Source organism: Charadrius vociferus, unplaced genomic scaffold (assembly GCF_000708025.1).
Source record: "Charadrius vociferus isolate BGI_N301 unplaced genomic scaffold, ASM70802v2 scaffold585, whole genome shotgun sequence".
Lineage (NCBI taxonomy): Eukaryota > Metazoa > Chordata > Aves > Charadriiformes > Charadriidae > Charadrius > Charadrius vociferus.
In genome coordinates this window covers 977,007-991,033 of record NW_009648642.1, presented here as the reverse complement: position 1 = coordinate 991,033, position 14,027 = coordinate 977,007, and the positions used below count along the sequence as shown (strand labels likewise).

Sequence of the window (14,027 nt, the reverse complement as noted above, 5' to 3'; positions counted from 1 at the left end):
GGTGGCGGGGGTGGGGGGTGAGCTGAGGGGGGCGAGGTGAGGTGAGGTGTGTCCTCTCTGCCCCACAGGCTCCTACAGGTTCGTGGTGCTGCTCTTCAACTGCCTCCTCACCTTCGGCTCCTACTTCTGCTTCGACATCCCCAGCGTCCTGCAGGAGCAGTTCCAGGGGGTAAGTGCCAGCAGGCCCAGCAAAGAAAGGCAGAATCAGCAAAATGGAGGCCTTGGTCACCGGTAGAATTTCCAAATATTCTCTCACAGTGTCAGTATGGGAGTTGCGCTCCAAGGTTGTCTGTTCCAGATGCTGAGGGTGAGGGGTTATTACTGGCTCTCCATCATCTCCATCTCCATCTCAGCTCTCCATCCAAACAACTGTTACACTAATGAAGTTCAGAGTTGGAACAGCATTCACACCACTCTGCGTGTAGAGAGACATAGAACTGACCCTTGATACTTACACTGGACTGGAAGACCAGCAATGTTGGAGATGGGAGAGTAGAAAAGACTTTCTGGGTCTTCACATCCAAACCTGATAGTGTGGGTTGGGTATCGCATCATGCATTTGTTTGGTAGCCAAAAGACAGAGCCGTGCAGGAGATCACAGGAGGACCCTGTCATGTGAAAACTAGTCGGATTCTCAAGTGCTAGAACATTTTGCTGTTCAGGGTTCAGACTGATATCCCAGCGGATTTCTGGGATTTCTCCAGGGATGCCGGAGTCCCAGAGTTCTCACCTGAATTCCTGAATACTTCACAGAAATTCTTACTTGACTCATTATCTGTCATTATTGTGTTTGTTTCATGTCTTTTGAGAGCTGATTTTACTCATGTGTGCCATCTGCTGGTGGATTAGTATGTGCAGGCTGGGAGTCACTGTCCTGTTCTTTGTCTGCTTCAGTAGCAGGGCAGAAATATTTATAGCTTGCATGTAACTTTTGTTTTTAAATACAGTTAATCCGTAACGTTTAGACAGTGAATCCCAGGCTAAATTGGGTGCAGTTTGTCAATGCAAACAAGAGTAAAAATAAAGGGAAAAAAAGTCAATATTTATTCCTTGGTCCTCCACAACTTCTGTAAGTCTGTGGAAGAAGCATCAGTTATTTATTTATGGAGTAAAGGAAAGGTTATGTCATATTTTGTTACCTAGGTAACTTTATAGGGTAGCGAAACCAAGGAGTATTTTTCTTTGTTAGGTACTGTGCAAACAGTGGGTTTTATCTGTGTTTTATCTCATCATGTTTTTTTACTCTGAGGAATTTAGCCTCTACCCACCTTACACAAGTGGTACAGCAGTAGTCAGAGCGTCTGAGACCAGTGCTTGCAGTGAAAACACTTTTTTCTAGAGAACTGTTTCCCCACAGCCTTGGACATTTCTACTACAGTAGATCTGAGGGGTTTGTAAACACAACGGCTGTAGGAAAATCATGGGGTTAAAATCATGCTTCCATGTGCTTATTCAGGATGTTAATCTTGTGCCTACTGGTGTGGAAGACCTAGCGTCCATTTCCTAGTGCAGGTAGATTTTTAGTAGTGTGAAGATCCAGGGTTTTTTTCTGATCATATGGTGTTGAGATGTTGCTTTTCAGTAGCAAACCCGATGTTATTAAATCATGGTATGACTACCAGTTTCCTGCTGTTCAGCAAATGCTTTATAGCTGTGAATTAAGACAGACTGTTGCTAAGTTTCATATTTACACACTGCTTAAGACTTTGTAGTATGGAATGAAGAGTCAGATCAAGCTAAATTATAGCCAAGAAACTAAGGGATCAAATAAACCTCACGGTGCAGTCTTCTGGCTCTTCTTTTGGGCTGGAATGTGTATAAAAGCACTGAGCCCCTGCCGCCACTGCCCACAGAAAGGAAAAGGGAAGATGTGATGTGCCGATGGCCAGTCATTTCTCATTTAGCAAGGGCTGGCTTCCTGGGAGAAGACACAAGTCCTCTTATTCCTGGTTGTGGAAGTGGGAAATGAGTAGGAGAAATAGAAATCTAGCAGTCAAGAACTTCCTTTTTAAAGGAATGCGTGGGTTTTCATCTGTGTCTGCTGCCTAACACAGGCTCTGTGACTTGCTGTGCAGAACTTGACCTGTCCCAATGGAACCCACCATAACAGCACTGGGCATAATAGCACACTGGAGTGCATTGAAGGCTTGGGAATGACACCCGCACAATATAATTTGCTGTACGCGATCTATGCTTGGACGTAAGTCACTTTTCTTTTGCTTCACGTAATTTGCTGGTTGCTTCCCAGCAGCAAGACACAAATGTTTCTGTTCTTGTTTTCTCCTAGAAATGCGGTAGTGGTTATTCTGGCTGGATTCCTGATCGATAAACTGGGAAATTGCTGTAAGTTCTGAGGATCAATTAATTTATTCTTGTACTGAAGTGGGATTTCAGGCTTCTTTCAGTGCAAAGGGATGAGCCACGGTTCCCCTTCAGTACGATCACAGAGGGATGAGAGAGGAGGGACAGCTCTGCGTGCAGAGTTCATGACGGTTAGTTAAGCACCTCCGTGAAGGCAACTGAGATGGTTTTTTTCATCCTTTGACCAGTCGCTTACCTGAATTTACACAGCAGTGCAGTAAACGTGCTTTCCTCTGACATGCATGTAACAGGGAATAGTGTTGCCCATTTTTGATGGGACAAACTGATAAAGTAGTGTTCTGTTCTCTGCTCTGACATTTGTTCTGGCGTGTGCCCTAATCTACGGCCCAGGTTGTTTTATGATGAGACGAGTCTTTACAAAATTAAAATAATGAGGGTAAACTGATGGAAGCCCATGGGTTTACTGGCATGTTTTGACGTTGCTCTTTTGCTTTTTGACAAAGAATTCTTTTGTCCTGATCTCAGTGTGTCTGTTGAGGTTGTTGTATTTTTTTTTTCTGTTTCTCCCTAGTTGGTGTCTTTGTTTTCTCTCTTCTGACTGTGCTGGGATCATCAATCTTTGCTCTAGGCTCACATTTCAAGGGGTCACCGTACCTCCTACCAATGATGCTAACAGGAAGACTGCTCTTTGGCTCTGGGAATGGGTCGCTTACTAGTAAGGAATTCACATTCTTAATTACACCTCACCAGAGGGTCGTGATACATTTTTATTTTGCCTCCTAGACCCTTGTCCTATTAGTCAGCTTCACCTGCTCTGCACCAGGAACCTATGTTGCTAAAAAGAACACTGCTCCTTGAATGGTTGCATGGATTTAACATGTGCTGAAGTGTTTAAAGGTCTTCCCCTCTAACAAGTTTGTGCTTCTCCCGAGGGTGGGGACTAACGCGTGATTGCTATGCCTTTGGGATTATTTTTGCTTGCCTTATTTGAGGGATAAGTTCACCTCCCATGTCCCAGTGTGATTTAGTACATTTTAAAATGGACTGCAGAGTTGACACATACTACCTCTACTTGGGATGCATAGAGGTCTCTTACCCCAGCTCGAACACCCTAGCTTGAGAGGCTGTGTTTGTCGCTTCTGTGCAATGCTCTTGGCCAAGTCTGCCTGTTCAAGAGAGGATTTTTGTCTTCTCCAAGTTGTGCAGAATCGTATCACAGCCTTCTGGTTCAAGGGGAAGGAACTGGCACTGGCATTTGGACTGACTCTGTCTTTCTCCCGTCTTGGGAGTGTCCTCAACTTCTTCTTTACCCAGCAGTTTGAGGCCAAATTTGGAATGCAGTGGACACTCTGGGGAGGTGAGTTCCCTTGGTGCTTTGGCCTTTTGTTTCTAGACCTGAGGCTAGCTGGTCTTGTCCAGTTATGAAAAGTACCTGAAAGTAATAATGAGGTTAGCAGGAGGAGGCACATTATTTTCCAGTTTTTCCTGTTGCTTTCTGTATGCGGTGGAGTGGTGTTTTCTTCATTGATGCCTGAAAACCCTTTCTAAAGCTGTAGTGTCAGCCTGACAGTTTTGTCTGCGGTTTTCGTGAGATATTTTAACATCTGCAGTCACAGGTAGTCAGTACTTAGTGTAGGTTTACTCCCATGGAATGGAAGCTTCAGAGCGGAACAAAAGAGGAGTCTAAGGTCTTTGTTATGTGTTTTAGCTAGCAGAACATGCGGGTTCTGTAGTAGTATCTGTATTGGTCTCAGCTTAAGATGCCTTGCACATGGACTGATCAAAACTGTAGGTTTAAATTACTGTGAGAAGCAGAATCTGAATTACATGTTCCTTAGTGTGCATCTGCTCTAGGGCTCATATCTTTAGAAGATTTGAGTTTCTGTCTTCTCCTTGGTGCAGTGAGATGGGATCTGTCTCTAGTGGAAGGGATGATCTGTTTCACAGTGCATTTAAGTAGTGGCCCTCCAGTACGCTGGTGTGCTGGAATGGTGATGTTGGGGAGGCCTGCCTCAGGGCATCCTTTGTGTACAAAGACTCAGTGGTTACAGGAAAGTGTTATTTTCAAACATCAAAACAGTATGGGCCATCACCCATGGAAAAGAAAATGCATGTGTGAGATAAATCTCTTGCAGAAATTGAAACCTGTTGCTCTCCTCTGATTCCAGCTCTCAGAGAAGAAACTGTGATGGGCATGGTGTGTTGCATCCCGTCTGATGCTATTAGTTTTGTGCTCAGGCAGCATTTGCAAGCACAGCACAGCGACTTCAGTAGCCCGTGAAGGGATAAATGCATCAGACAAAGTGTGTATGCATCACAGAGATTGTTTTGGCTCTTTGGAAAACAAAACGGGTACAGATCTCTTTCTGAGAGAAGGATGTCTGCAGCAGATGCCTGTTGCCAAACTTGCTTCTGGCATACCCAGCGTAATCTCACTCACTGCCCTGGAGCTGAGTGCGCTAACGGGTCAGATTGCTGTATAACTGCAGTAGGTCACAAAAATGAAGAGGTATAACTTGGCTTCCAGTACCAGCCCATCCACAATACCTCTGCTGCTCAGGGAACCATGGAAATTTCTTAATGTCTGGCCTGTTTTAACCTTGGGTTTGTTATGCACAGGCCTGCTGCAGTTCAGAAGGCATTCTGGCCATAGTCCAACAAAGTGGCCATCTTTAGAGATGGCTGGGGCTTTAGCTTCACTGGCCTCTGGCAATTTGCAGTGCATTGGGAGCTTAGAGGACTCTAAGGGAGTGGTCAGAGCTCAAGGACTCTGACAGGGTGGTCAGAGGTGGATCGTCCTAATATATGGCTGCGGTAGGGAAGGCTGTTAATGTTAGGAGCAGGAGTCGTAGAGAATTTTGTGTATTACATGCAGTTTGTTCTGTCATTCCGCTGTCTCCACACTGAGGAATTTCTAACACCTCTTGTCTTTTCCAGGTACCCTGCTCTGCGTGCTTGGTTTTCTTTCAGCCCTCACAGTCAGTGTGCTAGATAAAGTGGGCATGAAGCAACTGGGCTTGGATGGGGCTATCCAGCAAGAATCCAAAAAAGTGGTACGTGGTGCACAGACAGCTTTTCCATCTCCATCTTTGAAAGCCTGGGGTGCATGAGCACTGCTTTTGCAGTGCGGGGAAGCCTGCAGTAGTAAGAGGTGGTCCTGGCCAGAAGAGGGCATTAACACCAATTGGTTAAACCTTGCAGAGCAGTTCTTCAGCTGTATCTGAAGATACTGCATCTGCAAGCCACCAGACAGGTGTAAATTTTCTGTTTAGAGCCTCTGTATTTGCAGCCTTCCAGAGAGCTGAGTTAGCACTCTGAACAGCATTACTTTTCTGCGCCAGTTACTTCTTGATGGTAGATGGCTCAGAGGAGGATTTTGTGCATAAAACTAGATAGCAGCTTCCCTCTGGAACTGCTTTCTGGCTCAGGGGATTCATGATAGAAAATAGCTAATTTCTTGTGACCTTCAATGGCTTGCAGAAAGTGGCATTCGTGTGAAGCTGAAGACTATTTCCTGGTGAGTGAAGGCATATCTTATCTTTGCAGCGGACTCAGGACATCCGGCGACTCCCCCTTCGCTACTGGCTCCTGGTCCTCACCATCATGTTCTTCTACAATGGAGTCTTCCCCTTCGTGGCAGACGCCAGGTATCACTTTATGGCTGTTATCCCACTGACCGATACAAGCCTATCGGAGCCTTGCAGGCCCTCAATTTTTCACTGAATGGGAAATATGGGGGCAATACGTTTGTTCCTTCCACTCATGAAACACAGAGAAATGTGTCTTTAACACCTAGTTAAAGATATGAGGGTTCTTTGACCTTTCTTTCCCTTCAAAGATGAGGGAGGCTTATGAAGGAAAGCAAAAATAACTTAAAGGGATATGATTCATCCAATATTTAAAGCTTGGAACTCTGCTAAAGGAGGATCAGAAGGATTTAGGAGAAGGGGAAGAAATACTTTATTTAAAAAAATAACCTGTAGACATTTCACCTTTGTGATAGTCCAACAAAGTGGCTGTCTTCTGAGCTGGGTGGGGTGTTAGCATCACAGGCCTGGGGCGGTTCTGTCCTGCAGTTCCTGCGTGTGGTCTGCTGTGTTTGGAGCAAAGCTAAGCTTGCCTCAGCCTGGGTTTGTAAGTGAGGGAGCCTTGGCATCCCAATGCAAGGCTTGCAGACTTCCTTTTTCATGCCTTCATTTGCTTAAAACAAAGAAGCAACCTGCCTGGCTAAATTGGCACTCCTGTTTCTGTCCTGTGGCTCTGCCACAGACTTGTCATTTTGCTGCTTTTTTTTCTGTTTGTGGATGATGCAGCTTCTATCACATAATGAGTAAGAACTTCTATATTAGCAAAAGCGTGCAGTAAAAAGAAGAAACTTATTTTGGTAGTATTTCATTAGCGATATATAGTAAGCTACTGTGAAATCGCGAGTGAAGAAATGCCATCAACATTGTCGTAACTAATGTACAAAATACTTCTTATTACTAAAATAAAGACATTCAAGATGGCAAAGATCATCAAGGCCTTGACGAGATGGGCTTTCTGTCGGTTGCCCTCTCATTTTAACTGAAAACAGCATCTATCGATCACATAGAATTCTTATTTCTGCAATTCTGCCTCCCTGCAGAATTATTTTTTTGCTCCCTGTGGCGCAAAAGTTGAGGCACCGAGAGTCATGTTTCACACCTCTTTTCTGGCAAAAAAAAGGCTCCCAGTCAGAAAAATAATGGTCTCGAGGCCACTGCTCTTTGGCGAATTCTCTTGCAGCAGATCTTCAGAGAACTGTGTGCTGTTTCATACTTTACTGAGAGCACAGGCTATAAAGGCTCATTATTACTGATGGTAAGTAGCCACGCAAGGAGCCAAGCCAGGTTTGAGTGACTGCACCATCTCTACATAAACTGGTCTTTCTAAGCTGTTAGGACTGTATGACTGTGAATTCTGTAAAGAATTTGAGTAAGTTTTAGTGTCATTTTTGCGTGTCCCTAACAAAGGTGAGAGGCTGACTTCTGACAATGAAAACAATGAAAACCTTGGGTTTCTGCTTTAACCAGAAGTCTCCTTAAAGATGCCGAGGGGGAATTCCTAGTACTTCTAAAATGCAGGTGTTCAATGTAGTCTTTGCTGCTGAATTATTTTAAAATATTTTTCCTGCCCCTCAGCATTCTCATCCTTGGATTGCTAATGCTTTCTGCCTCTTCCAAGAGAATGTAAAAAATCCATCTGTATGTTTTGGACAGGTGATGGCAAATGGCTGCTTGTGAGCTGTGCTGACGTAATTGAACATATGCCCAACTTTAACCTGCAGTTTTACTCTGCACTTGCAGAAGCATCTTGAAAGTGACCATTTACGCTACCAGCTTCTCTATGGTGTGCACCAATTAAAAAGAAAATGAAACAAAAAGGGTTGGCACTAAAAAAACAGATGGAATCAAACTTGTTTACAAGTCCTCTCATTAAAACCCTTCCTGTCCATATGTTTGTGCTCAGAATTACTTTCTGTCAAAATAACCAGATCAAGTATCCTAATTATGTCATTTTTTCCCCCCCGTTCATTTTATTTTTAGCAAGTTTATCCAGGATAAATATTCTGGTTACAGTCAGCAGGCAGCCGCTTATATTGCTGGGGCAGTGTACGACAGCTCCCTTGTTCTCTCTGCAGCAGTTGGCATATTAATTGTGAGTACCCAAAACCAGCAGCGCTTGCTGATAACTTTTTCCTCATTTTTTGAAATGTCTTTGTTATAACCCCCTCAACCAGAATTTAGCCTGTTGTTCCTGAAAAAGCAGTCCCTTAATTCCTTGCAAACTGCAAGATGCACTTTAGTCTGAATTAAATGACAAGAAACAATGTTAACCTGTTTTTCCCTCTGTCCCTTAACTGTGCTATGGTAGCATCAAACTATGGTGAATGGCAGTATTTTTTGAGAAGTGAGAGACTGGAACAGAAAAGACTGGGATAAGCTTTGCAAGTAGATGGGAAAGGACAACCTGCATGTAATCAGTCCCTGTTCTGTCAGGCTCTTCCTTTCCTTATTTCCATAATTGTCAGGGCATAATGGTGTGGTTTTCCTCCCCTTTCATTAAAGCCTGCCATTTCACATGAATACTGGGCACTGATTCTCTGACAAGTGTTTCAGTCTTGATTCAGGAGTATGCAAGACGAACTGGTAATAGCTAGTCTGCTACAATATCAACAACTAGGAAATGACATGTTGCTGCCACTCATGCCAGCCCGCTTTGAGCAGCGGCTCGTGTCACTAGGATCTGTGGGAAGCAGGGATCCCTTGTAAGAAGCCTTCTGTTTCCCTCACCAGGACTACGTTGGATTGAGAGGCGTCTTTGCTGTTGGCTGTGCTGCATTGACTCTGCCAGTCTTTGCTCTCCTGGCATTTACGTTTGTTCCTCCATTAGTCTCTACCATCTGGTTGGGGGTTACTTACTCCTTTGCTGCTGTAAGTTCACAATCCTACTGCTGTAAGTTCACAATCCCGCTGCTGTAGTTGAGTGGTTTGTGGCAGTGCTCCTTCTGCATCCCAGATGGCGTGGGATGTGTCCTGGTGAGCAGGTTTAGCAGCCACAGTTTGAAGTCACTGGCTCCCCAATCCTGAAGACTTTGGTTACTAACAACCCCAAAAAATCAATATGGAGCAAAATGCAAAGCAGAGTAAGGGACCATTTGATATAGCGTGATGCGTTAATCTGTATCTCATCTCAATCTCCCCTCTTTCAGTTTAAAACTATTCCCACTCGTCCTATCACTCCACCCCCTGATCAAGAGTCCCTCCCCAGCTCTCCTGGAGCTCCTTTACAGACTGGAAGGGGCTCCAAGGTCTCCCCGGAGCCTTCTCCAGGCTGAACCCCCTAACCTCTCCCAGCCTGTCCTCACAGCAGAGGGGCTCCAGCCCTCGCAGCATCTTTGTGGCCTCCTCTGGCCCCACTCCACCAGGTCCATGTCTCTCCTGTGCTGAGGCCCCCGAGCTGGAGGGAGCCCTGCAGGGGCGTCTCCCCAGAGCGCAGCAGAGGGACAGAATCCCCTCCCTCGCCCTGCTGTTCACGCTGCTGGGGAAGCAGCCCAGGATCCTGTTGGCCTTCTGGGCAGCCAGCACACATTGCCAGCTTGTGTTGAGCTCATCAACCAACACCCCCAAGTCCTTCTCCTCAGGGCTGCTCCTCTTTATTTAGTGGGAACAATTGCTTTTTAAACCCAGTGACCATCTAACAGCTTTAAACAAGGCTTTGAGTCAATTCCTCTTCTCTTTATTCCTACCAGGCTAGTATGTGGCCATCCATACCTCTTGTGGTCCCCCAAGCAACTTTAGGGACAGCTATGGGGCTTGCAACTTCTGTGCAGATGATTGGAGTTGGCCTGTCGAACCTGATTGTTGGCCACATTCTAGGAACAAAGTCCAGGTGAGAATGGTTTTTCTTGTGTTTTTTTTTTTTCTTTTTTTTTTCTTTCTTTCCAAGCAGAGGCATCAACAGTGCCTTAGTGGAGCAGTGTGAACAGAAATTGGTGTCTTTGCAACCTGGTGGTGCAAGGAACTAAGGAAGTGCCTTAAATATCCTCAAGTGACCAGCTGTTCTATCCTGTTTTGGCCTTTTCTAGTGAATTAAAGATCCCCCTGTGGCGCTGGCAACAGATGATGATCTTTATGTTGGCAAACACGGTTGCATGCATTGTTGCCTCCGTTAGCCTCAATGTTGTGGACAAGAAACAAGTGAGTGTGATAAAAGGTGAAGAGTAGCCTTATATCACTGAGTTGCTTTTATTGCTGTAATAGATGTTGGGTGTGTGTATATAAGGAATTCCCCTGACATAAAAATGGGACTGCAGAGGAAGAGAACTCTCTGCTGCACTATTGCTGCAGCACATCACAGTCTTGTCTTCTACCATGCTCTTGGTGGCTGTATTTTTTGCGGGGAGGCGAGGGGAAGGGCTGGGACACAGCTGTAGCAATGTGTGCACACAGGAAGACCAGCATGGTGTTTGTCACTAATTGCTGCTTTGAATTTCTAGGGTGGGACACTGAACAGAACAAGAAAGGGCACAGCTGTGGAGCAGGAGGACAGAAGCCCTGCAGATGCAGCGCCGCTCCTTGACGATGAAACAGGAAACGGCTGCCAGACACAGCACTGACCACCTCTGTTTGAAAGCTGATTTTTAACCTGTGTGTTTTAAACATCTTTAAAGAGAATCATGAAGGGAACTGTCTACAGAAAGGGAACACTTCCAACTTTATTACACCTGACACCCAAGTGAGAGGTGTCTGCTGCATGGTTCTTAGGCACTCTCCAACATACGGAAACCTGCATGGGGCACTTTAAGAACTACCCTACTGTCAGTGAAGCTACCCTGGCTGGCACTTGTTCGTAAGCTGTTAGATAGCTGCTTTTCACTGTGCATCTGAACTGCCCCGTGAGGGCCCTGCCTGGCCCATCGAACTGCCCCGTGAGGGCCCTGCCTGGCCCACCGCTGTGCCTCCGTCACGAGAATCAGCACTTGCAGATCCACAGACCTGGGCAGGCCTGCTGTTCCACTTACTGCTCCAATTAGCACGCAGCTCTCACAAATTACACATCCATGCAAGTGACACCATCATTATTCTTTAGGCAGGAGACTGAATTAATCAAATTGATTACCTTTTGCACACAAGCCCAGCTTAATTGCTTATTACCTTACTAGAAATGCTTCCATAAGCCATGCCTATTCATTTGCTTTCAAAAGCGCAAACAGTTTTGATCTGAAATTCTGTCCTTTAAACCAGCTCATGAATGCTGGAGGCTTATTTTACTCGGGCAACTGCCCTTTTCACTATGCAAAATGCTCACAAACAGTCACACGGTGTTTACAAAAGCACAAAGGATGCTTTAAGAATGAAGTAAACTTTAACATAGCCAAGTACAAGGAATGTGGAGGTGAATGACTTACGTAAATTATTACACATCCTTAAGAGAAAGAGCAGCTCTGCTCAAGTTGCATTTAATATGAACACTAGTAGATGGAAAGCAATTTAGGCACTGACAGCATCCAGTGAAGTCATACTTTAAGTAGATGTCACAGAAGACAAATCCACCCATCAACGTTTTCTTAAATTGATTTACTGAAGAGCATGCTTTCAGAGACCGTCTTCTAAATTTTAACTTACACTATGAATTCTTTTCACACCACGGACAATTAAAGGATTTCCCTGTTGGAGTCTGGTGCAGCAGAAATTTGGGGGTGGGGTGAGGAGTCACAGAATTGTAGACTCCCAGACTCTTATGTTTGGTGGGGATGTCCTGAGACCACCTTGTCCAGCATGCCCTGCTCAAGCAGGCTCAGCCGGAGCAGGTTGTCCAGGGCCACGTCTGGTGAGAGCTTGAACATCTCCACAGATGGAGAGTCTCCAACCTCTCTGGGCAACCTGTGCCAGTGTTTGACCCCCCTCACAGTAAGGAAGTGCTTCCTTGCTTTCAGATGGAATTTTGTGTGGTTTAATTTGTGCCCATTGCTTCTTGTCCAGAGAAGAGTCTGGCTCCCTCGTCCTCCCTTCCTCCCAGCAGGTACCGAATCACACAGGAAGATCTCCCTGAGCCATTTCTTCCCCTGGCCGCACAGCCCCTGCTCTCTCAGCCGCCTCTGCCAGGAAAGCTGTCCCAGTCCATTTACCACCTTTGCAGCCCATCATTGCACTCCCTGCCCAGGTCACATCGCTGTTGTACTTGGGAGCACAGACCTGAACTGTGTGCTCCCTGCAAGGCCTCACTGGTGGTTTCACTGGCTGGTAAATCAGAGTCCTGTTGGTCTGTGCCTTTAAGCACACCCCTCAGCCTCCATTCCCTCTGCTGCTCTGCAGTGCTGAAATCCTGCAGGTGCAGTTTTTCATAGTGGAAAAATCCCACAGTGAATCTCCAAATGCGATGATGAAAAGCCACATGTAGCAGTACTACACACACTTGTGTGGGAGGCTTGTGTGCAGAAGAAAGTATTTGTTCAACAGAGCTGTTTTTTTGGTGTCAATAGTGCCAACACCTGGCTGAGAAGCAGTGACTTCATCCCAGCTGGCAGGAAGCCATCAGCTTTCTCAGGACGCTGCAGCTAAACTCAGCAGGGTTGTTCCTGTAACGAGTGCTGGGATACCCACCAAGAGTCCTGTACATGGTTCTTCATGGAAGAAGCCCAAAAGCCAGCCACTCCCATTTGCCATCCCATAATCTACTTCCAAATTACCAGAAGAGAAACTTTACTGTTCTGTTTTGAAGAAGAGTTGTGACATACTTTCCTTTAAAATCTGCCACTGGCTAACAAGGTTCCTGGTGACACACTGCTGGAAGCCTCCCTGCCTACTCTGCTGGGTTTTGCGGTGAAGTGTCCAAGATCCTCCCATGTGCATTTAAAAACCCTTTCATATAACCTGAAGATGGGGGAAGAGTATAGTGACCTTTGAGTCTGTTGCCCAAAGACCATCTCTAGGTTGGGAGGTTCTAGTACAGCCTCTTACAGCCAACGAGTTGTTCTTACAGACTGCTCGTGCCTTCCAGCTCAGACCAATACAGGTTGAAGCTGATGTAACAGCACAGAGGCACAGAATGAGCCTTCCTGCAACAGCACCTGCTCATCTCCATTAGAGTTCACCAACAGCTTCCTGTTACTCCTGTTTAACTGCTTTTTTCATTAATTACTCTACTGATGACAGGAAAGCCACCTTCATTTTGCCTGTCTTCCGGATTCTTGCTCGACACCTGCTGTTGAGATGCCAAGCTCACTCCTGAGAAACTTTTTATAAAGTAATTGGGGAAGCTCTCTACTTCCTTTGAGCTTGTTGTGAAAATGAAAGGGTGGCGTTCAGAGTCAACGTGCTGCCAGAAATGGAAAAAACCAAACAGCTGTTTTTGTTTAATATTTGTAGTGTCACAGGGATCCTGTGGGCAACCGAACCCCCAGCCTCGGGTGACCTGGGGAAAGGTAAGCTCTCTCTAACAATATTCTTCGGCAGAACCTTCCTCTTGGGTAACCCACAGTGGATTGCAACTCTTCAAATATAAACTGTGAAACATGAAAGTGGACTTTAGTTCAGGCAACTCACACTGAGGTGGATTTTTTTTTGCTCATCGTGCTCCAGAGCACGCTCCCAGAAGCCCAGATGTTGAACACTTTTACACAGCGGAGCACATGTTTACCGGTTTGCGGGAGGCGGCAGTGAAGGAAAAGCCATCACCTTTAGGAAGAACCTGGCACAACACTAAGGTCCCGGCTGCTTCCAGCAGACCTCTGTGCTTCTGATACACTTTGACACAGAGCTGTTTGTGCTTTTGGTGTAGGTGGCACATAGCATCTGCCCAGCAGCAGCGAGGAAGGGTGACTGCAAAGCCAAAGGCAGCATAGCCACTATTTCAAATACACAGAGGAGGGAGGAGGAAAGCAGTGGGTAAGAGACCAGATCTAGAAGCTGGCTGGAGGCAGAGTGGCTGATGGGCAAAGTACTGCATCCTTGCTGGTTATGGCCAGCATTTTGACCTGCTTCAGGAGGAGGAGGTCTTGGTAAAAACATAAGGAGTTGGAGCTTGGAAGAAAGGGAAAGCCAGACTCAGGACAGGATAGTCTTTATTCCCAGAAGCAAGACAAAATGATAATCAGGTATGTGAATTTCGTACAGTAATGAAAACGTGCTCTTTCTGTTCATTGACTGTGTTTTCAGAGGGAGGAGCAAGTAGCAATCAGG

The 14,027-nt window shown here is 45.7% G+C and overlaps 1 protein-coding gene across 1 annotated transcript in view; it reads left to right on the top strand.

Moving 5' to 3' along the window:
• The window catches only part of LOC104287661 (major facilitator superfamily domain-containing protein 1-like), a 45,745-nt gene extending 35,283 nt beyond the window's left edge, over positions 1 to 10,462 (top strand). The window contains exons 3-14 of the mRNA XM_009886386.1: positions 69 to 169; positions 2,076 to 2,200; positions 2,288 to 2,343; positions 2,894 to 3,037; positions 3,521 to 3,679; positions 5,260 to 5,375; positions 5,869 to 5,969; positions 7,890 to 8,001; positions 8,640 to 8,777; positions 9,596 to 9,735; positions 9,932 to 10,043; positions 10,343 to 10,462. Coding sequence (XP_009884688.1) covers positions 69 to 169; positions 2,076 to 2,200; positions 2,288 to 2,343; positions 2,894 to 3,037; positions 3,521 to 3,679; positions 5,260 to 5,375; positions 5,869 to 5,969; positions 7,890 to 8,001; positions 8,640 to 8,777; positions 9,596 to 9,735; positions 9,932 to 10,043; positions 10,343 to 10,462 — 1,424 coding nt within the window. The remainder of the gene's footprint in view (positions 1 to 68; positions 170 to 2,075; positions 2,201 to 2,287; positions 2,344 to 2,893; positions 3,038 to 3,520; positions 3,680 to 5,259; positions 5,376 to 5,868; positions 5,970 to 7,889; positions 8,002 to 8,639; positions 8,778 to 9,595; positions 9,736 to 9,931; positions 10,044 to 10,342) is intronic.
• The last annotated feature ends 3,565 nt before the right edge of the window (positions 10,463 to 14,027 follow it).